Genomic DNA, 24,765 nt, shown 5'->3' with positions numbered 1-24,765 from the left:
GAGTGCCTGATCAGGAAAGCGATGGCAATCTGAAAAGTTCTGGAAGAAACTGTACAGGTGCTGAAGGCAAGGTAGCTAGCACGTGGGCCTCACTAACCGCCTCTCTTTAAAATCACATGGGCCTCACTAACCGCCTCTCTCTAAGATGCATATCCAACTCTACTTTTATTCTTTTATAACAAATGCCCAGGCTGCACCCAGGACCAATGGTATCAGTCCCTAGAGATGGGTTCTACCTAACCAATTGTCCTTCTACACAGGGTCCAGAGCCACTCAATGGTTTACAGACACTTGAATAAAGTCCGCCTCTGCCCTCAGAGAATGCCCACAACAGACCACATGGAAGAGCAATTATGAGAAAACTTGGAGATTGATGTTAACCCTCACTTTTTCACCACCCCCATTTCATGGTTCCCCACCTTTTGCCCCCCACCTTTGGTTATGAGAAGTTATAACCAAACTGTTTATTCCCATAAACAGTTATGAGAAGGTTTCAGTACCTTGGAGACCTTCCCAAGCCATTGCACAGAATTAAAACCAACTCCAAGCACTAAATTATCCATGGTATCAAAATTAACCAAACACAAGATTTCTTCAAATATTTAATCAGTCTGGATACCTCTCTCTTCCAACCCAGTTGAGTAAAAATTCTTAAAACAGCATGATTAAAGGGACTTTGTAAAAACCGGGCTAAGAAGGAAGGAAGGCTGAGGTTGGGAGACAGAACATAACACGTTTCTGAGGCTCTTGGAAGGAATGCTACCACTTTAAAAACTCAAAATGCACAAGAAAAGGTTAAATAGTCATACAAGTTTTAAGGACAATTAAAAACTTCTTTTATGCTGAACATACCAGACCTGGTTTTAAAATAGACTCTTTAAAAACCTTTGATCCTGCTGTGGTGTGTTTCCATAGCCTTCTCAGCACACGCAAGAAGCAAACTAGCTATACCCAGCCTTCCCCATGAGCCCATGGGGACTTTTGCAAAGCAGCAATGCAGCAAGAGATGGAGGAAGGAGTAGAAGAGGCAAGAACAAGCCACTCAGTCTTAGAACACAGACTCAAACCCCAGCAAACCTATTTTCTTTGAAAAAAGGTGGAAATAAATGGAAGGCCTTGAAGCGTCACGGGCAACCTCACCTCAGGGAGCCAAGAAGAATACTTTTGGATAACTGCATCGTGGGAACTAGGGGCAGGGTGTCCTTCAGAGTGATAGTTGGCAATAGCACAGGTAGGGGTCGGGTTCCTGGGCTGATGCCCCAGGAGATAGATGTTCAGCAGGAAAGGTGCAATGTCTGTCTTGCTCTCATTCTTGCTGGGCTCCTCCTCCTGTCCCTTGGTGCTAGTGAAAGGCAGTGTCAGAGGCCTTAGCCCGAGGCTCAGAACGGGTACTGTGACACATATATCCGCAGTCGGATCACGGAGCTGCCTCTGAAGTTGATGACAGTGTTGACAGTGATCATCTCCAAGTCCAGCTGGATGTCCCGAGGCCCTTTGATGGGGCGTGTCATCACCAGGGTGGCGCTGATAGGCCCTGTTTGCTGTGGACAGAACCAGGGGCACTAGTTAGAAAGGATATGGTGGTAGCAAAAGGGGTGTCTGGGGGAACAGCAGACTGAGCAGGATGCTCCGTCTAGCCTACTTCAGAATCACCTTGATCATGGTGTCACCCATTTACTTCAGTGGTGCTGAATTCTCTCCCAGCTTTGCCCACTCTTTACTTGGAAGGTCATTTCCTAAGGCAAGCCTTCTCTGGTTCCCTAGTCTGCGTCAGACCCCTCACCCCACCCCTGCAGGCCCTTGTAACATGTGGGGCCGGCTTGTTGGGGTTTCTGTCTGGCCCAGTACCCCAATAAGCCAGCAAGTCCCAAGGAAAATCACGCACAAGACTCCATAAGGTTATAAACTGATTGGCCCATAGGGTCAGGCTTCTTGTTAACTCTTATAACTTATATTAACCCATTATTCTCATCTATGTTAGCCACACGGGCTCAGTACCTTTCTCAATGTGACAGCTTACATGTTGCCTCTTCGGTGGTCTGCCCAGGAGTGGCTGAGAGAGAGCTTCTACTTCCAGAATACTCCCAGTCTCTTTGCTCCACCCCTACTTCCTGTCTGGCTTTCCCGCCTATACTGCCTGCCTGGCCAATCAGCGTTTTATTAAAATATGATTGACAGAATACAGATAATTCTCCCGCACCAGGCCCTTTAACTTTGCACATGAGAGAAAGGATGTATTACTGTATATAATTGTGTATGCTACTGCCTTGGTCCAAGTCTGCTGTCAAGGTCCCTGCTAGACAGTGCAAACATCCCTATGACATAGCATGGTACCATTGTTTAGAAAATGCCTTCCAGCTTGGTGGTGGCGGCGAACGCCTTTAAGCCCAGCACTTGGGAGGCAGAGACAGGTAGATCTTGTGAGTTCAAGGCCAGCCTGGTCTACATGAACTAGTTCCAGGAGAGCTAGGGCTGTCACATAGAGAAACCCCGTCTCAAAAAACACCACCAAACAAACAAAGGGTCTCCCATATCTGTGGCTTCTGCATCCTGAGATTCAAACAAATGTAGAATTAAAATATTCAGGAAAAATATCCTGTACCTTGACTGAGCATGTGCAGATGTTTCCCTTGTCAGTGTTCCCTAAGTAAGACAGTCTAACAACTACTTGCACATCAGTAGCATCAGTAATTTTCAAATAAATGACAACAAAATCACCTGAGATACTTAAACAATAACATGGTGATGATGATGATGACTACGATGGTGATGATAAATAATTCCACTTCAGGATTTTCTAGTTATTGTTGTAGCTTAAATGAGACTGGTCTACATAGGCTCATATATTTGAATGTTTGGTTCTCAGTTGGCAGAACTGTCTGGAAAGGTTAGGAGGTGTGGCCTTGTTGGAGGAGGTATGTCACTGGGAGTGGGCTTTGAGAGTTCAAAAGCCATTCCATTCCCAGTTAGCACTCTGCCTCATATGTGTGGATCACGATGTGAGCTCTCAGCTACTGCTCCAGCATCAGGCTTGCCCACCTGTTGTCATACTCCACACTGTGATGGTCACGGACTCTCTCCACAACTGTGAGCCCTAAATTAAACACTTTTTTATAACTTGCCTTGGTTATGGTGTCTTATCCCAACAATTAAAAATATAACTAAGACAAGAACATTTTTAGGAAAAGTGAAATTTGTTAAAAGCCAACCTCTGGGCACCCTGTAATCTCTTCCAAAGTCACCCTTCTGTGACCCTACCAATGAGACCCTAATAAAGCCATGGGAACTTTTCTCTAGCATGGAACCTTTCTAGGACTTTTAAAGTGATACACAGAGAGAGAGAGAGAGTGCTAGCATCAGTTGGTAACAAGTCGGGGCATGCTTGGTCTCCTTTATATATGTCTACTTACTCAGTTCTCATAAAATCCTTAAAGGCCTTGGATTAGCAGCATCAGTGTCTACAGATACAGTCAGAAATGTGGACCCCCCAGGCTCTACCCAAGCTCTGTTGAGCCAGAGTCTGTAGCTTACCAGGGTCCCAGGTGATTTGTAGACACACGAACAATTAAAAAGTACTGATCTAAAAGCCCCAGATCTTAGGGGCTGGGGAACAGCTGCTCTTACATAAGGACTATCCTAAAGGCACGTCTCCTTATTCCATTCTATAAACAAGCAAACTGAGGCCTGCTGGGATAAACAATTTCTTGGGGGTGTTCAGGGGTAGAGCTGGGGACTTTTATTTGGATTTTCTGCCCGAGTACAAACCTCAGCCCCCCTTTTCATTATTCTACCATTTTCAAAAGAGACTATGGGCTTTGAGTCTTCTCCCTTGTGATACTCTCAATAGAAGTGTCCAGGACCAGTGCAACAGACAGATACAGGATGTCAGCAAAGGAATTAGCACAGGGGAGAACATGGGTAGACTGGATAATAACTTCCCAGAAGCTGCAGTACCCAGAGAATGAAAGGAACAACCTCCGCGAAATCATGGAACTCGGCCTGGATAAAGACATAGACCAGGTATTTACTTTGCCTCCATAAAGGAAGGGCTCCCCATAAAGTTTGGCACCTCCTCTAAGAGTGCCCACTGGTATGACAGAGGTGGAGCTGGCAGACAGGTGTGGGCCAAGCCCTAGATCTTCCTTGTCCATCGGGTTATCAGCAATTACAGCCCTGCAATTCCTTCCTGGCACCATCTCTCTGCATTCACGTCAGCACCCGCGTAATGGGCACCTCCTTGTGCAGACTTCCTTCTCAGTCCTTCCAAAGCCCCAGAGCCCAGGGCTAGGACTTCGGCAGGGACAGCCATGCAGGGAAATGGTCACAGCATCCACATGCTCACTCGCTCTACCAGTTTTCACGGTTTGCTTAAACAAGGTCAAGGGTGTTGGAGACCTTACCCTGAAGGTGGCTGTGAGGGGAGCAACCTGCAGAAATGCATGTTTGAACGGGGAGTGGAGCAAAGAGAAGCTGCCAGCCTACTCTTCTGAGCAAAGTCTTGAGCGTCTGAAGTAGTGCTAGACCCTCCCATCTAGAAGCAACCTTGGAAGCCACTCAGTCCAGATTCTGGCAGGGCCAGGGCCTGTGAACCCTGAAGAAGGTTTGCCCACAGCACCTGGGAGTCCTCGAGTGCCAGCCAGGACAGAGGACAGCCACCTCCCCCACCAAGTCCAGCTTTCTCGGCATTACTGATACACCTGCCCTAAGAATCCCAGGCATTAGTGGCTTTGGTAAACATTGATCTAAAACAATCAAGGCTGGGGACATATCTCAGAGATAAAACACCTAACTAGTATGTATGAGGCTGTGGGTTTGATCCCTAGGATTTTACATGCCCCGAAATGATGACTGTATGAGGCCAGGCATTTGGCTACACCTTTAGCCTATTTCTTGTTTAATCCTGTAAATGGGGTAAGGGCTATGGCCCTCTTCACCCCTAAGGTCACAAGACTATTACAATGCTAGAAGACCTGACTCTAAAAGGTTTGTTTTCAATCACTGGATTTTCTGTCTCTCCAATTTGTACCATCGCATGGCATGTATTTGGCTTCATTAGTTGGTCCCCCATGTCTACCTCAGAGTGTATGCTTGGGCAGAAACTATAGCCTTTTTGTGTCTGTATTCCGTGCCCAGCTCAAAACCCCCATGGTGGTGCTAGGATGCAGGTGAATGACAGAGGAAAGCTGGTAGAATTGACCCACAGCAGGGCGAGCTACAGACACCCACCCCTGATCCCTGTTACTATAGATTAACATAATTTGGCACAGTCTGAACTCTATGATCCTTCTCTTTCTTCTCTCTCTAAGTGTGCCTCCAAGCTCCCTGATAAAAGCCAACCCAGGCTTCTGTGCAGGGCTCCCCTCTCAACAGACTGCTCACAGGGTTCCTTAAAAGGCTTTGCCTGTGCAGATGCGTGTGTATGCAGCCCTACGTATGTACTTGTAACATGTGTAATGTATGTTTGCATGCACCTGTGAGCAAGTATGTGTATGTTTCCTTGTGGATGGGTGTGTGTGCATTTGCAATGGGCTGAGACTGTACGGCTCCCAAGTACTTCTAATCAAAACCAAATAACCTCAGTATAGGAGAACCTGAATGGCCACATGATGCTCCAGCTGCCTTCTAGATAGCATTCCCAACATTTTCACGGCCTGGGAGGTGGTAGCAGTGGTAACAGCAGTGTCTATACAGTAATTATACTTATTGAATGCTTTCTTTCGCTATACGATGCTCTTCTGAGACCCTAACACCAGGGACACTGAAAGAGACTGCAGGTCGTGGTTTCTGTGTAAGTCAGCAGGGTCACTGGTGAAAGTGAATGGGCAGTAATGGTAGTCAGGGAATGTCCTGGAGTCTTACAGAAGCAGGCTGAGGTGTCACCTTGGAGTGTGCAGGTTTGAGGCAGCGAGGGGAGGCGGGGAGAATGGGCACAGGCTTGACGGTTTCATGCCCTTTCGCCCTGTACATTTGACAAAAACTCATTCCGTGTTCTAGATGCTGTGCTAAGTGAAAGACTTCAGCTAATCCTGAAGTAAACTTTAGAATCTTCTCTAGCGATGAGGGACTTGAGACAAGAGCAGGTAGGTAACATGCCCAAGATCACAGGGCTGGGAGAAACAGAAGACCAAGGAGCAGCACTCAGCCTGGCCACAATAAACATGGGTGAGTGGCCCCTGAGAAGGGTCCTGAGCTCTGCTCAGTCTTATGTTAGGAGGCCCATCTTATCCCACCAACTGCAGTCTCTGTTCTCAAACCTGTGGCTTCCCCAAGTCTCACCCCAAAGCTTTGTTCTGGTCCGGGTGCCCCTTGGGGACCTTGACTACCTCCTCCATCCTTCAGCTCCTTTGGTCGTTTTTGTGCCAGGCCTGTGACCCTCTGTCCCTTCTCTGTCTCTTCTGAATAAAAATGATGAGCTTGCAGGTCCCTCTTAGCTTTCTCAGAGAGACACAAGCTACATGCCACTGTGAGCTCAGCGCCCAATGTTCTTTAGCTGCTATGGCAGTCTGGGCCCAGAGAAAGTTCTAGAAAATGGGGTCTCTCTCCTGTCCACTCCATCAATAGAACATACATCTTTTCCCATATCCCTGGGCACCTCTCAGGCTGATCACCAGAGTGGCTGTGGGGCCTGGAGGATTTTACCGGGTGTTGTTCAGTGGAGGGACCTGTTGTCTAGACGAGGTGGCCTTTACAGAACTCCTGCCCTGCTTGGGCTGGAGGGGAATGGAGGTGAGGAGAATCAATGATGGAGTCTTAAATCCCTAAAAGGGAGAGCCATCTCTTTAACCCATAACTAAATCTCCAGATGACGGACTCTGGTAGCTGGACTTACCTTAAGAAGACAGTAGCCCACCAAGACTTGGCAGGGGCGAGTTTCTGACAGATACCAGTGCTTATGAGCTCAAGGAATGATAGGCCCAGACACACATACACACTTACACACACAGACACACATGCATGCTTGGAAGCATGCATACATGCTTGTACACACCGCTCCACCTTTTTCAACTTTCAGAATGCCTTCCCACTACTCACGCCAACTTCTTTCCAAGTCGTTGATTCTTCTGCTCTGGTCTAAACCAGCTCTTAAACCTGTTCCACAAGTCAGGTTCCACACATGACCTGATTCTGTTAGGAGATCACTGAGAGTGGGTAATGTAGGGAGAATACAGTAGTCCCTGAGATTGTTAGCCCCAGAGGCAAGGACTGAAAGATTCTGCCAAGGGGTTGGCATGAAGTACAGGAATACAGTTCTATCATGGGTCCTTGCATGGGTCTCAGATCAAGCGTGCAAAACACCCACTGGCCTATCCTTCTGAGTGTAACTAACTCCCTCTGGTGACTTTAGAGGATCACATACAGAGCTCCTGGGTTCAGTGGACCAAACCGTGACCCTAAAGACAGGTCCCAATTATGGCAAAGTTTAAGTATTGTAAGAAAAGGGAGGGGGTTGAAGATGAGAGATTAAAGTCTGAACCCAGGGACATGGGTGTTCCTAAGTCAAATCCCAAGAGTCTCTGTATGAGCATGGAAGAGGGCCCTCTGCTGCATGCAGAAGACGGGATAAAAAGGAAAATGCATATGTGAAGCTGGGGTGATGTGGCCAGTCAGGGTGTGTTGGCTAGTTTTATGTCAATAAGACATAAGCAAGAATCACTGAAGAGGAGAAAGCCACAACTAAGAAAATACCTCCATAATATTAGACTGTAGGCAAACCTGTAGGGCATTTTCTTAACTGGTGATTTACGGGGAAGGGCCAATCCCCACTATGAGTGGTGCCATCCCTGGCTGGTGTCCTGCGCTCTATAAGAAAGAAAGCTAAGTAAACCATTAGGCACAAGCCAGTAAGCAGCCCTCCCTTGAGGCCTCTACATCAGCTCCTGCCTTTAGGCTCCTACCCTGTTTTGAGTTCCTGCCATGACACACACAGACACACACAGACACACACACACACACACACACACACACACACACACAAACACCACACATACAGCACAATAGTGGCCTTTGCTAAATATGGCAGACATTGTTAAAGATGGTGATCATTGTTAATGGTGGCAGGCACAGCTCACACTCCCTCTTACCCGCATGTAGAACTCTCGACCCTCATTGCCAGATTTGATCTGGAAAATATAATAGGCGCCAGGGTAGCGGGTTGTTGCTTGCATCTGGAAGATATCAGCAGGAACAGAGCGTCCTGATACTACATCCATGTCCCGATACAAGATGGTAAAGGGCTGGTCTCTGCAGCCAGTGTTCTCAGCAGGACACATACAGCGGCTGGTAGGAGAGAAATCAGATGAGGGTTTAGGAAATCCTCTTTAGGCGCTAACTGTGCCTACTCCCCAAATTAAACCCCTGGAAACAAAGCCTAGCCTAGTGGAATAACTGGAGAACATCTCTGCTCCCAGTTCTAATCCAAAGGTTGTCTAGAATGTAGACAAGATATGCCTCCTAGATGGTAGCCTTCCCCAACTTCAGATATTCTGGCTACTAAAGGATTTACTTGGACCTCTGGTCATCAGAACACTGAGATATTCACTAGTGTACCTCATATGTGTCATGTGTTTAGACATGTGCTGATAGCCAGATGACCCTCACTTCCCAATCAAGGACACTCATTAAGATTTAAAGTAGAGGCTGGAGAGATGGCTCAGCAGTTAGAAGCACTGGTTGTGCTTCCAGAGAACCCAAGTTCAATTTCCAGAACCTTCGTGGCATCTCACAGTGCCTGCACTCCATTCCCAGGGGGATCTGATTGCTCTCTTCCAGCTTCTTCAGGCACCAGGCACACATACGGTGGATAGACACACATGCAGGCAAAATACCCCTCCTACACATTTAAAAATGTTTAAGAATATTTAAAATGAAAATTATATTAGACTAATGGTTCTCAAGGGTCCTTTGCACTCAGCTCAGCATGTGTGGACTATAATTGAATCTTTTTATTCACTATATAAGAGCTCAGAACTCACTGGGCACTTTGGAAATTCAATATTAAGTAAGACCGTGATCTCAAGCAGGTTATCTTCTAACAGGAAAAAGATAAATATTTAAGCACAAATATTTCTAATACAGAGCAGATAATTTCAAACCCTAGAGATAACATAACAATTGTTGCCAAGGAGCACCTGTTAGAGACGCCTGCTGGTTTACCCATCTCCTTCCCATCCTTCCTCCATTCCTGAGACTCCCCTGATGGAGCAGAGTTCCCAGCAGGCGACACATGTAAAGAGGACTTAGGAGTTAGTTTGTGAGTGGACTGACATTTCTTTGCAGGTGGAATGGATGGTAGGGGATAATGACCTAAAAACAACAATGTTGACTCCTCGGTGCTGGCCACAGGATCGGGGGTCTCCTTCTCTCACCTGGGCCTCTGTGATGGCCTCCTAACAGCCTGCCTTTGTCACACTAAGTCAGACTACATCTGTCCCCTGCACACTCTTCAGTGGCCCTTCTGTGACACTTGAATGGAAGCACAAGTCTTAGCCTCTATGGGCCTCTATGGGCCTGTTGGGTCTGCACATCCCACCTCCAACTGAGCTAAAGCTTTTGCAGGGCCACTGTTCTTCACACCTTCCTATGTAGCAAGAGTTCAAACTCTTGGGTTCCTTGTAGGCTTAAAAAATCCACCCTCGCCTTAACTGCCCGTGTACATGCTGTTCCCTCTGCTCTTCCAGCCTCTGTTTAGTTAAGGTCAACACAACTTCTGGCCCTACCCAAAGGTCATTTTCTCAGTGGCCTTTAGACTCCCAGAACAGGTTCGACCTCCTCTTTCTATGTTTCACAAACTCCTTACTCAGTTTATCACTATGGACGCACTCTTATGCCAATTCCTTTCATGTCTTTCTCCTCTTTTAGATTTTTGGTAGGTGTCAGGTAGTTCATTTATCTAGAACGAGCTCCAACTGGACTCGAGAAGGATTTCTGGTGGTTAGATAAAAGCCAGCATTCCTCAGGAACTTGTAGGACAGGCTTTGCATCCCCAAAAGGAGTCCTTCCTTGTCCTCCATTCACCCACCCCTTGCTCCCCTGCTCCCTCCTGCCTTCTCAGTCTCTGGCAGTTCATCCTGCTTTAGGCTAGCCCTTGCTATGTCCCTTCTTCTCCCTACTCTGGCTTCCCTAGCCCTGGCCACATCCAATCTGTTTCTCTTTTCTCTCTGCTCTGGACTCTATCAGATGTCTCTGGATATTTTCTCTCTCTTATTCACAGTAAAAAAAAAAAAAAGAAAGAAAACAAAAAACAAAAAAAAAAAAACAAAAAAAAACCACAAAAAACAGTCCGCCTAATGGAGCAGCCATGGCAGGGGTTTCTTTACTGTGCTCTCCCCCCACAACCTTAAGCTCCATGAGAGCAAAGCCACACACCTAGCACAGAACAGGGGCACCACTAACAGTTAACAAGCAAAAGACTACAAAGATCATCAAAGTATCATTTTGTTAAGGCTGCATCAAAACAGCCAAGTCTAAGTAGTCCTGGTGCCAAAATGATCATATTAAAATGTCACATGTCAGAGAAAATAATTGTTTCCTAAAAGAAATTTGGAAGAGGGAGTGATGGCTCCCAGCTGGATCATGAACAGCTGGGAGAGGGTCACTGAGCACAGATCTAAAAGATGGGCTAGGCCTGGCCACAAGGAGATGGGAGAAATGCCTCCCATCTGGCAGGAAGTATGTCCACAAAAGCTGGGAGGCTGAGCCCTCTGGGTGCTGGTCAAGGTGAGAGCAAGTCCTGTTCCAGCTGGCAGGAGCACAGGTCACCTGAGCAGGCAAGAAGCTGGAGAGGAGTGGCCATTACATGGGCCTGGGGCTCAGAAGGAGGAAGTCACCAAGGTTTTTCAGGCAGAGACTTCACTGGTCACATTAGCTCAGGGCTGCCAGCTGGATGGGTTCAGCTTCCAGTCAGACAAACCCAGAGAGACCCATGCATGGAGGGTCTACTTGGGGATTTGGGATCAGAAACTGGAAGGTTCCCGTTCTAAAGAATTACTTGGAAGCACAGCTCATAGCAACAAGTGACAACAGCTCTGACGGAGCCCCCAGTGCTGACTTTGTCATCTTCTTTTGTCCATTATTATTTTTTTAATCACAGCAGGAATCATGCTGGTAAGCCCTGAACTCTCTTTGAGAGAAGACTGGGATGGGCATGCTGACCCAGTCATCTTTACTATGGGGGTTTGCATTTGCTGGGGGACAGGGAGGATAGCTGAGGAAAGGATGGCCGACGTACAAGCATGTGTGCCCTATGTGTGAGCTCTATGCTGTGCCTATATACTCTGCGAGCAGGATGGGGAACCGAGATGGGCCAGCAGGGGGATAGAGGGAAAGAAAAGAAACACAGAGGACTCCAAGGGCTGGGAAACACATCCCCGTGCCATCACCTTGCCAAGGCTGTCTTCTCAACATTATTATTTGCCAAGAAATGAGTTGTAATTGGTCTGTCTTTAGGACTTCGGAAACTCGACTAGGGCAACCTAGTTGTCCTTGGGTGTCGAGAACTCTAGAATTCTCTAGCAGCTTACCACTCACACACAGAGCAGTCCCTGGACAGGAAATTTTCATTTCTCCTGAGAATTGCCAGAAGGGCATCGCAGCCCTCTCCCCACTGTATCCAAGCCTGCACACACTAAGAAGACCCTCGGGGGAGGCCGACTTGCCACATTTCAAAGCTCAGTTCTGAAAGATCCCATGTATCTAGACTGTTCATTGGTAGCAGAATCAGATTCATGAATTCTGCCTCTCTACTGGTTAGCTTTCTAGATAATCTCCATGTAGCTCTGACATGCATGGGGAAGCAATAGAGAAGGTTGTAGGTAGGGATATATCTGCCTGCATAAAGTAGGAAGCAGGCCAGATCTCCTGACTTCTTGGCTCAAGTAACTTCCTTTATAAGATTCTGACAGTCTCCTGAGCCCTTCCATTTCCCAAGGACTAGCCTTGACTTACTTATCACCAATCAGCAGATAAGGCTCCTCACAGCGGATGGGATCGATACATTTGAATCCTCCTTGCAAATTGTAGCAAGTCTGCAACGGAGTGCATGTGTGGTTTCTGTGCTCACATTCATTGATATCTGAAATGCAGTGTAGAGAAAAAGCATGGTGTTAGTCCTGGACCAGGTGCTGGGGATGGGGTGAGGATGAGAGCCACTTGCATCTTCCTACCTAACAGAGCAGTCATTGGGAATCCAAAATGTGGGTAGTGAAAATTGAAATGTGTTTGCTATTTGGTTGAAAGTTGCGCCTCAACCCTCTCCTCCCTCTCCAAACCCTGCCCCTTTCAGAAAGCTCAAGGCTACAGGGTATTTAAGCTCTAGTAACTAGACCTGCCATGTGATTTCTCCTCCTCCCTTCCCCGCTTCACATCTGGGGGGCTTGAGAGTCACCCGAGAGTGCTTGGCTCATTAAACATGGACTTTTAATTCACTTTGATCTGACCTATTGCATCAGCAGAAAAACCTACGACCGGGGATACAAACATACTTATCATTTGCAGCAAGAAATAGACACCAGATCTCTATGATTTAGTAAAAAGAAAGAACTTACAGTACTTATCAGTGACTTTTATAGAGTATATATTAAAAGTATAAAATGTTTGAATCAATTGCTTTAAAGAAAATATAGCATTAAAAGTAACTTCATCTGTTTGTCTTTACTGTTTTTAATGTGGCTACTAGATGAGGTAAATCAGACGGCTCATTTGTATAGTAATTCACATGACATTTCTAATAATGAGGATAAGATTAATAATGGGGTGGTCATTCTGTGAGACCCCCGGTAGCTATAGTGTAGGACTACCAATCTGGAGAAGACTTGACCTTTTCATATTCAGGGTCTGGACCTTGTGAGGGACCTAGCAGTTGGGTGTCTGAGGTTCTCAGCGTTCAATCTCTAGGAAGTCACAGGAGGCCAGCAGGGCGAAATGCTCTCGAGGCAACATGAGAAACCCAACGCTGATGTGTTAGTGCAGCCTAGCTACAAGAAGCCTTGATTAGGCTTGAAGCAATCATTCTCCAGGCTGCAGAGACCTATCTGCCTAGAAAGACAGAAACCAGCCATCTAACTCTACAGGGTTCATCACAGACATGTAATTAGCCCATGTCCTGGCCAAAGGACAGGTTACTGGGGAAAAGATGAAGCCAGCCCCTCAGGCATCCTGCCCATAGCTGTGAGGTCCACCATATCCAATTCAGACATCTTCCTAAAGTTACAAGATCCCGCGGGATGAGACAGGCAGATGACCATCTGAGTCGGCCCCTTCTGGTCGCTCTGGACAGTCTTACCCTGGCAGCTTCGGTTGTCATCCAGCAGGACGTAGCCTGGGGGGCACGAGCAGAAGTATGAGCCTGGCTGGTTCACGCACTCGTGTTGACAGAGGAACTCAGAGAAGCTGCACTCATCCATATCTGAGAGGGACAAGGTAGAGTTTGTGTTTATCGTCACAGACTTATCTCCGACCCCCCACTCTTTCCTAATAGACACAATGACTTCAATGCTGTGAGGTACCAGCTTACTTCCTGATCACATCTGCTGATGGGACGTTTACTCCTATGAGGACAACCACTGATATTTGGACAGCTCTACTGGGGTGGCCAGAAGCAAGGCAGGCACAAGGTCTCTGGGGACCTGACCGCCTCAGATGTTCCCTGGGACGAGAGACACAGCAGCCCCCAGACAGCCTGGAACCACCCTGCAGGGGATGACTAGGGGTGGTATTGTCCCAGCGATGCTACCATTAGTCTGCCTAGACCTTGGCAGGAGCAGGCGTCCCAGAAAAAGCCAACTCTTCATCGCACAGAGAATTTGGCAAGGCAGGCCCCATTTGCGCCTCATTCGACAAGCATGCCAAAGAAAACATGTTTTTCTTGCATTTGTTGTTTCCCGAAAATCGCTTTCGCTGGCTTCCCCATGTGACATGTCCTCGGATTACTCTGTAACTCACAGCCCACTGGTGGCTCAGATCACCCAGAGAGAGTGCTGGCATGAAAGAGGCTGCTGCTTTGTCTTTGGAGAACCCACGTGTCACGTGGCCAATGCTTTCTGTATCCAAGAAGGGAACCTCCCCCCATCTCTCTGAGCTGTCTCCCAGCCATGGGTGAAGGGTCGGTGGACTTAGGATATGATCCTCTAACTAGAGTTAGCACATTCCAGCACATGCAGTCTTCTACCAGCTTTGCAGACTCTGAGGACGCTGGCCCCAGCCCATCAGAACACAAGGCCACCATTTGTCTCTGGGTAGTTTGCAGTTCCATTAATCCCTTTACTTGATGTTAGTCGTGACGTCCATCGGTTCCCAAGGACTCCTGTGTGTCAACTCCCATGGTAAATGCTCAACGTGTCTCAACATATTGAATCCCCACCTCAACCCCGAGAAGGTGCTGTGAGTATCTGAACATAAACAAACAAATGAGGCTCACAGGGCTTGGGCAACTATAGCAAGTTCCTAGATCAAATGATTACGTAGGAAACCATAGATCTGAATGTGGCATCTCGGTACAGCTCCAGCAAACACGATGAGGTAACATCCTGTTCAGGACTGAAAATTATCAGATCTGGGAGCACCAATTTGGGAGAAATACCTTAGCATAGTTCTAGTGTAGGGCGGGAGGGAATATCCACCTCACCTTCTACTGAGCGAGGAGGGTCACCAACCCACTATGCTCTGGTTTGTCTTAGCATCTGTAATTCCAGAAATCCCAGGAAGTTTTTTTTTCTTTTCTTTCTTTTCTTTTTTTTTTTTTTTTTTTTTTGTGGTTCCCCCCCCCCTCGCACACATACACAAAGGGCTGTGGCTCCGCCATCCACTGAAAAAGAAGCCAGGTGTTGGCAGGAAGTAAGCTATTTCATTCTTCCTTGTTAAACCCTTTCACTTCTAGGGTCAACAAGGTTTCGCAAGTCCCCAGAGGACAAAGGGACAAGGCTTGGGAGCGTCCAGTGCTGCAAAGAGAGGCTAACCTAGCTTTGAGGGCCAAGTAAGGAGAATAGTGTCCCAGTACCTAGGAAAAATGCAGAAAACAAATCCCTTAGGCCACTTCTAGCTGACTACAAGGCCTGCTGGAGCCAGGGCTCCCATTAAGTTAGTAGAGGTGGTATCCAGTGACCATGTAGGAAATGTGGGTCATTTAGAGTCAAGTGAGAAAATCCTGCCAAACTAGAAAGGATTTGAGCTTGCTGTGAAGCCCAAAGTCCCTAATAGTAAGAGAAGATTCATTATGTGATCATGCCATTGGGGAACACCAGTTTGTCTAGCTCTGATGACCCCTCCGTGAAGACAGTTATCCATCCATGAGGACACTGGGCTTGGGCAGCATCCTGGCCATGGACAGTAGGAACTAACTGAGGCTTTGAACTGGCTCCAGAGTCCTTATCTCAATGCCCTGACAGTGGTCTATGGGATTGCCAGTAATTCTGGGAAAGGCACTAATCAATCCCATAATGCAAAGCTTCCTACGCCTCTCAGTTCTTTGGTCCAGACTCCCTAAGGAATGTCATGAGGGAACTGAAATCCAGGAAGAAAGGGCCCTTTCTTGCCTCTGGGTGGGCTGGTATTTAATCAGGCTGAGGCTCTGTAACTGCTTGCTGTGGCCCTGAGGGCCCTGGCCCTGGAGAGAGGTGGCCATTTGTTTCTGAGAACTCTGTCCCTAGAACATTCCAGTCCCAAGGGAAGCTGGTAAACAAGTCTCATTCACAGCCTTGGTAGGTCCCTGTTACAGAGAATCTTTCCATTCTGCTGGGTAATTTTCACACCTAAATCACCACCTACTTTTATTTTGAAGATAACAGGAAATATTGTTAATGGGGACAGAGCTAATTCACAACTGCAGAGGAGGTTTAAAACTGGTGGATGGTTTGACTTTAGCGGAACATTTACAAAGAACAGAAAGGGAAAGAATGAGAGAGACAGACAGAAGCAGAGACATACAAGTGAGCCCATACCTCTGTGTTGTATAAGATGCCACAGACTAAATACAAATAAGTTTCAAAAAGTTCTTACTTTCGTAATAGTTTTCTATCTAGGAATTTAACTTTGAGGGGAGAAACAGGAGGTTAATAAGATAATTACAACAGACTCAAGAAACTAGACTAAGCAGAGAGTGAGAGCAGTTGGGGCTTGGATGAAATCTGTAAAAAAAAAAAAAAAAAGTCAACCAAACCACATCTGTGTTCTCGAAACAAGTGGCTAAGATTTCACTCATTCAACTGTCACACTTGTACTCACTGACCAATACCTGTTTGCTGCATGCTCTGTGCCAGGCCTAGAGCTGGCCTGCGGTTATTTGATGACATTCCCAAAGTACACAGAGTATAGGTGTGTGTGATTTATTTACTCAAAGTCCTCCTAACCTAGTGGCAAAAGCGATTATCCCTAGATCGCTGTCCTGTATCAATATCATCTATACCATTTTCAGGTCTTGGGTCAATGCTGGGAAAAGACAGATAACTCTCAGACCAACAGGCAAAACTGGGTGAGTTCTTCCTCTCACCAGCTCCATCTCTGATCCAGACAGAATCTCTGCTGACTTTGCATTAAAGGTCAGATGACCAGGAAGGTAGGCCTGAACTCCATCCCTCAGGAAGTGACTCATCTCTGTTCTGTGTGTTGTGTTCCCAGGATACTGGGGAATGTCTCCAACTAGGCACACAACCAGGAAATGAGAGGAAACACCTGCGACAAATCCCTGTCCCAGCCCCAGGTCTCTGAGCAGGTGGACAGCGTCAAAGCCAAGCCCATTACCACTGCAATGAATGCCATCTTCCTCAAGTTCATATCCCGGGTCACAGCGGCAGATGAAAGAGCCATAGGTGTTAACACAGGTTTGAACGCAGGGATTCTCAGTTTCACACTCGTTCACATCTGTACAAAAAGCCAAAGCACATCACTATTAGTGTGTCAGGAAAAAAAAAACACAAATAAAGAAACATGAATTGGCAGCAAAATTTATTATCACCAAGAAAGAGCCCAGATTCCCAAGTACCAAGGATTTCTCCAGGTCAGGATCTATTATATCATAATCTAATGCCCTGTGAGACTGTTCTGTCAATTTGCGGGTTCTATCTGAGCCTTCAGGCACACTGGTGAGGGATTATTTAGCTTCTGGTCATGCCTATCAGGGATGATGCTGAATAGATTAACTGATGTGGGCGGTGGCACCATCCTGGATGGGATCCTGGGCAGAATAAATGGGGAAAGTGAGTATGAACACTAGCTTTCCTCACTCTCTGCTCCTTAACTGTTAGTGTCACGTGACCAGCTGCTTTTTGTGACGTCCCGGTCATGATGGACTGTAACCTTGAACTGGGGGTCAAAATGAGTCCTTCAAGTGTGTCAGGGAGATCTGTCGTAACCACAGGAAAAGTAAACAAGACAGTTGCCAACACGTAACCTGAAGAGTTACGCCTCCATGCGCATGCCCCTTCAGTAGAGGTGAGCCACAAAGGAGATGAACGTAACTCGCGCACATCTATGGCTGTGTATACTTGCTCCTCCCAGGAAGGCTTCTCTTGGCGCCACCCACAGAATTTCCATGCAGAACCCACTCTTTCCCATCTCCAATTCTCTGCTCTCTCACCCTCACTGATTTTGAAGTTCCAGGTAGACAATCATGGCAGTTCTGAGAATATGTATATTATGAATAAATAGCCTCACGGATTACTCTTGCAACAAATCTGCTTTCAGACCATTGTCCTCCATCCTCCCTGTTACACAGGTAAAGGGGGGATCACAAAGAGCACAAGGAGTAACAATGGATGCCTCTTCCTGAGTGCGGTGTATAATTCAGTATAGACGGAATTATGTGCCTACAGCAGTGCACTCTATTATGTGCCAATTACACCTCGGCAGTGAGTGCTATTTTGATGTTTCTAAAGATTGAGATACATGCCCCAATTCACATACCAGCAAGGGCCTGGCTAGAGCTACAGTACAAGTCAGCAATCACTTCATAATCCACGAGGTTCATTCTGTCCAGCTCAAGGGGATGGGGGCAGAGAGAGGTCCTTGGACACAGGCATCAGCTGCCCTTCACAAGCACAACCCCCACCACCACCCCAAGCTTCATACGCCCATGGTGGCAGGTCTAGTTGAGGGACATTTTCTCCACCTCAAAAGTCCAGCTAAGCCTCTTAAAACTCTGAAAAGGGCTTTGAACATTCCCAGAAGCAAAGACCTTTGTGGTAAGCAGCTTTCGAGGGGCCTTGCATAGGGGAAGGCTAATCCCATGCCCACAAAGTGCCTGCTTCCTGCCAACTCTGGAGACCTCAGAGGAAAAACAAACAAATGAACAGTCATGTAGGAAGGGTCTAGCGAGATATCAGCCTGCTCTGGTGCCCACGCGCCCAGCACTCGGGGGTGGTTGGCATTTCTCCAGCCAGACTGGGGCAGGGCTAGGCAGGAGAGTGTCCCTGGTCTACTAAACCACATACCAGTTTAGATGGGCCAACGTTGCTGCACATTAAGGCTGGCGTCCTTAGTTTCTGGCTAGACGCTTGCTGCGTGGTGATGAATGACCTCAATACTGTTTCCATAGCTCAGAGCTACTTCTGAAAGGGCAAAAAGGGCTCTATCCCTTGAACCCTAACTGCCTCTCTCTGCTGGATTTTCCAATGGGCACTTAATCCTGAGGGCAGGGGACTAAGGAGCCAGCTCAGTAAGCAAGCAGCTCCCATGTAAAAAGCCAGGAATGGTTGCTTGAACACCAAGGTAGGCTGGAATGACTATAAACCCAGGGCTTGAGAGGTAGAGATAGGAAGACCCCTGGGGCTTCCTGGCCAGCAGTCTGAAACCTCAGGGCAAGGTACCCCAGCTGACTCACTGAGCCCTCGGCCTTCCTCTCAACTCTGCCACCACCAAGTCACCTGACTCTGACCAAATAGCTTCACCTCTGTGAGGTGTCATTTCTTTATCTGTGGATCATGGCCACAAACACTCTCCTGTCTACTATGTAAGACTGTTGCTGGAGTCAGTGAGGTTAATAGACATTAGCGCTTTAAGGAGACGTGAGGTGCTACGATTGCAAAAACTTGACAGTACTTACCACAGCCCGTGTGACCTGTAGGCCCTGCTGATGCAATATCCTGGTGGCCAAGTGCCCATGTCCAAGTTCAGATGCTGCCTGAGGACACTGTGCCAGCCTCTGAGGGAAAACCTGGGCTGGCACCTCCAACCCCAGCCCTGGCCCCGAGAAATCATCATCAGTCCTTAGTGGCTTATCTCAGCAGCAAGGGAGCCAGGCGCCTGCTCCCTGTTCCGGTGGGAAGGAAGGGCCCTGTTTTATTTGTTTCCCCAACTTCCTGGCCAGCTCTGCTCTCAGACAAAATTACTGCTCCTTACAAAAGGAGCCCAGGCAGGGGCTTCTTGGAACAATTAGTAGCAGGACCAGCTTTTTAAAGGAGAGAGAACCTCACAAAGACTCCAGGATCAAACCCTTGAATGCTGATGCCTTCCTGTTTATCCAGTGATTTAGATATGATTAAACTAATGGAGACACAATATCCTCTGAATAGCTGGCCAGGAGCCTGCATGCCAGAACTCACTCAATGGTGTGACAAGGAAATGGGCCCTGTAAAACCTGGTGGCAGATTCCAACAAAGACCTCATTCTGTGTCTCTATCCGGATCAGGCCACTGCTAGACACTGCAGGCTGGAGCCAGAGGTGGATCCCAGGCCAGATCAGGACTTATATTCATTCTTTGGGTCTTAAGGCCCTCATTGACTTCCTGAGCTGAAGAAGCCTTCCAGCAGAAACCACGATGGGCATGGAGCTTGCCTTTCTTACGGATCAGGGTTGGAAGGAATCGTGTAAAAACCAGAAAGTACCTTTCTTTTATTCTGCTTTTGTGGAGCCTTCTGAGGAGCCAGGGAAGGTTCACCCTTGACTGTGCTGGGCCATAGGTGCTCCTGACACAGATCAGAGGGCACGTTCCTGAGAGAGATCCGGCAAGGGCACCCGGAACATTCGCAGCATGCCTATGTGTTTGCGCTGTGATTCATCAGGGTCGGGAGCTCTGAAAGCCACTCCTGCTAGCAGATGCAGAACGACAGGAGGATCACAAACCATTACGGGACTCCCGATGGAAGACTATGGCTCCGCCCTCTGCAATTCTCAGAGCACCTCTCTAGCTGTTCTAGTTTCAGGCTTCTATAAGCCATGGGGATGCGTGAGCAGTGACTAGGAATGAGGACACACTGTAATGACAACTGTCCCACAGACCGCAACTGTCAGGCTCCGAAGGTGACTGCATCTCGTGTTTCCTATTGTGTCCAAGTTGTCCACACGTCACATACCTTGGCAAGATCTTCCATCCTCATTGAGGGTGAAACCAGGGTTGCACGTACAGGAATAGGATCCAGGAACATTTGCACAGAGTTGCTGGCAGTAACCATAGCGACATTCATCAATGTCTGGAAACAAATGCAGGCAATGTCAGGGCTCCTCCCTGAGGTCACCATCAGCATGGTACCATTGCCCTCCTCTTCTAGGATGGGACTAGAAAGGGCTGTGAAAGGGGGTGACTGCTAAGACAGTGCCTACTAAGTGTCAGGAATTATGATACCCTTAGTATCACAGTGCTCAGCTTCCCTACAATCCTCTACCTCCCCCAAGCAATCTTTGTTCCATGAACACCTGAACCTACCATGAAATCTGTGACAAAATTTTTCTGCTTTGATTGAAATATTGCACCAAATGGCTTCTCAGAACTTATCCAACTCGGGTTTAACTAAGGCTTATGCAGTATTAATGTTCAATGCTATGACTCTTTATGATCTTTTCAGTACCCTGAACATGAGCATGTATAAAGATCAAGAGAAGGGCTCCAGTGGACTGTCTGCCAGCTCCACTGACAATGACTCTGTCCAGTCGGCCGGAACAGGATCCCAGGCATCGGGAGGAGCTGGGCAGTGCGACAGTGAGATCTGTGAATGTAGCTCTGCAAGGATGCTTATTCTTGCCTTGGTTCTTAGCCTTAAACTAGAGTGGACACAAACCTCCACATAAACACATTCCTGAATCCTGGAAAGCAGCAACAGTGGGAAGTATGTACTTGAGCAGAGTTGTGCCCTATGACCTCCCTGTAACGTGTGCCAGCCCACGAGGAGCCTGATGTCATTGGGAAAGCCCTTTATAGCATCCCAGACTGAAAGAGCGATGGACTGGGTAACTCATTTCTATTAGGCAGGGTGCCTCCAAGGAAGGCTCCGTTCTCCAGGAGGACAGTGTCCTTACACAGGTTCAACTGGGACCAGCTGACCTGACTGTGCTACAATTCCTAATGCCCCCTGCCTAGAACCTCGGCCTTTAGAGAGACAGAGGTAGCACTCTTTGTGCCTTGATCCCTGTGCCTAGTTTCTACTACCTAGAGCTAGAAAGAACTCTTCCACCCCTATTCCACCCCAATGTCTCCTTTTCAGGCCTCACTGGATTCTGTGTCCTGCCTTGGGATTGAGCTTTATCTCAATTCCATTTACTTCTAAGATGGCCCCAACAACACCGCCCCAAGAAGGGCAGCTCCTACTGAGCAAGCCTTTTGCCATATGGAGTTGCTAATCTTACCTCTCCCGAGACTCAGCTGGAAACATCACCAGTGCCTGGAGAGGCATCAGAGACAGAGAAGGTTCCCTTTCCTTGTGGTACAATGAAAGAAAGGCAGCCCTATCGTTTGTGATCACATCTGAAAAAAGGCAAGGTCTCTAGCAGTGCACAGAACGGATGATAGGTGGCTGTAGAATGTTGAAAGAGAAAGAAGAGCTTGGCCAAGGGAATGCATGGGGTGGGGTCAGCCAAAATTAAGAGAGGTCTCCAGGTCAGTGGTGAATGAATACTAATGGGCCAAGCCACATCAGCATGCTGTGCACCAGTGAGCATCCTTCCGATGTGCTCTGTGGAAGAAAACACCCTTCACAACCAGAGGACTAGCATCTTTGGGCATCTCTCAGATGGAGAGATATGCCCTCTGGGTATCTGTGATGGGCCCATGTACCACGCCTCACATCTCTCTAGTGCCCTTTGTGGTAAGAAAATATCTGGCCGAGGGAGCCAGAGACATCAACATTAGACCCAACTTGTTTTAAGTGTATCCAAAATGTTCCTCCTCTTTGAGTTTGTCTCCAGCTCTATAAAAGTTAGGTGACGTAATGCCTAACATCCTTTCCAGCTCTGGAGTCCTACATTAGAAGTTCCTGTGCAAACGACTTGTTCTTGCTGGTCTGCTTACATTCAAACCAATAGGATCACAGTTTCCATTAGAGAAGAGGTTGGTTTAATACAGAGACTATCGTATTCCCAGATACCCTCACACATTGGCTCATCTGAGCCTCCCTGCCAAAGAGAGCCATGCCAAGGCCAGGCAGTTTATTGTGCCTCAAGGATGTTTCAGACAGGTCACAGAGTAAACCCAAATTCAGCCTCAGTCTGGAGACCTGGAAGGCAAGGCTTTTGGTTTGGTTTTGTTTCCTTTTCTACTTTTTCCATAATGTTGTTTGAATCGAACTTCGAGCCAACTTGTCTAAATGCAAACCCAGAGAATAGGCCTAGCCAATGCCAACCACAAGGGATAAAACTGTCAATTGGTGATGATTGACACCTCTGGAGTACAAAGAAAGAGCACAGCCTTGGGGTTGGTGGAGTGAATAGCAGGGACCGGTGCTGGGATGAAATGAGGCTGGGACTCCTGGTCTACCTGTGAGATTTGGAATGTTTCTGTATCTAAGCAAAAGCAGTCCCTTGGTTTAGGATTCTCTAACTAGAGTAGAATAACTCTCACTTCTATTATTTCCTGGCTAGCTATAAACTTCCTGAAGGCAGGAAGATCTTGGCAAGCTTATGCCTAAGCCCTTAAAATGTAGTTTCAAACAAATATATGAAATGCTAGTGATGGTGAAAATGTCCTTTAATGGATGGTGACACATGTACCATTGTTTAAGGGCTTTCTATACACACCCAAAGAAAAGCTCACTTGGATCTCCCTACTGTACCCACATTGTATTGTGTCCCTAAGAACCATCAACCCCCCTGAGTCTCTGGGAGCAGTGGGGAACCCTTACCTAGACACTGGCCTTCCAGAAGCCAGTATCCGTCGGTGCAGGAACAGGTGTACCCTCCTTCTGTGTTGATACAGATCTGGGTAGGGTTGCACTGGTGTGAGTCTGTTGCACATTCGTCCACATCTGTAACACAAAAATTATTCCAGACAGTGTCACCCACATCTAAAAGCCCTGGGTCCACCTGCTGCTGCTCCTTTCTTGGCTGGGAGGCTGTTGATGTCATCACTGGGCTAACCCAAGAGACAGAAGCACCTCTCTGGTAGGCACTTTTGAGACACACTGGCCTCAAATTAGAATGGGCAGAGCTGGTCTTGCTCAGAGAAACATACAAAGGGGAGAAGCGTGGCTGTATGTACTCTTCGTCAGCCATTGCTAACCCTTTCTGAACCTACACTACACCAACAATGACTCATCCTTGCTGATCCTGCCCTCTCCTGCCTCCTCCCCCTTCCAGTTATCTCCTCTTTCATGACTGCAGCAGGACACTTTCTCTCTGCCTCTGCCAAATGGACCACCAGGCAATCAGAAATGTCATTGAAAGCTGCTATTCACTGTGTGGTGTGCCGGACCCCACGCTTTTCCTCACGGGACTCCGCTAGGGCAAACAGAGCCGAGAGAACAGTGAGCACCAAACTACACACGTAGGCTGCGCCTCCCCGCTCCCACCCCCCACACCTAACTCAAGTCTTCTCTGTGAGATGACAGAGGACACAATTGGGGCCAGGCAGATGTAGAGGGGTTGGCTAAAGGGACTGAGCTTTCACTACCTCTTCCAGGCCCCACTTCACATATGTGCCTGCTGACTCTGCAGACTCCAGACTTTCCCCCCATCCACTCAAAGGGCATCTTCGGGCTGAGGACACAGCTCTGCGTTAGTGTACCTGCCTGGCATGCCTGAGGTCCTGGATTCAATCACAGATAACATATTTGCATGTGTGTAGCGGAGTTAAGGGGGTCCAGGACCCAGAAGCGTGAGCTCCTTGAGACAAGCCTTTCCATAGCACTGAGTTTGGTGTGCTGTGTGTTCAGAAAGGCAGACCAGCTGAGCGAGACATACAGCCAGGTAAGCAGTGGCGTCTCTGGGCTAAATGGCACTGCCATGATACTGTCACAACCCACTGTTCACAACAACTCTACGCTAAGACAACTGATGAATCCCTGCCAGACTTGTCCAAAGTGACAAGGTGTCTGGGTCCTATAGGGAGCCAATCTTCACTGCTCCAAGCATGGATACCCACCAAGAGCCTCAGTCCAAGGTAGTGGCACATCCATTCCATCCTGACACCATGACAATATGCAAAATCCCAGCCCAGTTCTCTGCTGCAGACTCACGCCCCTGCCCTTTGCTTCCCTTCCACCCAAGCTCTGCCCGTACAGCCCAGCCTCCCAGGGGAGCCAGGGGATAATGCTTGGCCAGAGGCCACTACTGTCCTAATCCACATCCAAGCTTATGACAACAAATAATGCCGCCATCAGCCAGGACATATTTACATTTTCCCAGCAGGGAGTGATGGATGGTGATTATAGCCTGGGAACAACACTGCCTTGGGAGTCTCTGCTCTTGTCCTCCCCGACTTGAGAATGGGAAGTGAGAGTGACCAAAAAGAAGTGAGGTGCTGTTAGAGAGCCAAGGTGACAAGTCCCCAAGCCTCTACCTTTGTGTGACACGCAACATAAACGACACGCCTGCAGAGCAGTCCGGCAGAAACCAAGCACAGGGCACTGGTC

At 47.8% G+C, this 24,765-nt stretch overlaps 1 protein-coding gene across 2 annotated transcripts in view; it reads right to left on the bottom strand.

Annotated features, from left to right (window-relative positions):
• Positions 1 to 589: 589 nt before the first annotated feature.
• Positions 590 to 24,765, bottom strand: part of Fbln5 (fibulin 5) — a 69,555-nt gene continuing 45,379 nt past the window's right edge. For both annotated transcript variants that reach the window (XM_048449462.3, XM_048449461.3), the window contains exons 5-11: positions 23,038 to 23,160; positions 20,281 to 20,397; positions 16,732 to 16,851; positions 13,280 to 13,402; positions 11,944 to 12,070; positions 8,082 to 8,277; positions 590 to 1,541 (exon numbers count right to left, since the gene is read on the bottom strand). In XM_048449462.3, the coding sequence (XP_048305419.1) occupies positions 1,380 to 1,541; positions 8,082 to 8,277; positions 11,944 to 12,070; positions 13,280 to 13,402; positions 16,732 to 16,851; positions 20,281 to 20,397; positions 23,038 to 23,160 (968 nt within the window). In that variant the 3' untranslated portion in view covers positions 590 to 1,379. The remainder of the gene's footprint in view (positions 1,542 to 8,081; positions 8,278 to 11,943; positions 12,071 to 13,279; positions 13,403 to 16,731; positions 16,852 to 20,280; positions 20,398 to 23,037; positions 23,161 to 24,765) is intronic.

Source organism: Myodes glareolus, chromosome 11, assembly GCF_982192425.1.
Source record: "Myodes glareolus chromosome 11, mMyoGla1.1, whole genome shotgun sequence".
NCBI lineage: Eukaryota > Metazoa > Chordata > Mammalia > Rodentia > Cricetidae > Myodes > Myodes glareolus.
Note: the sequence above shows the minus strand (reverse complement) of the source record. Positions and strands in the feature narration are given on the sequence as shown.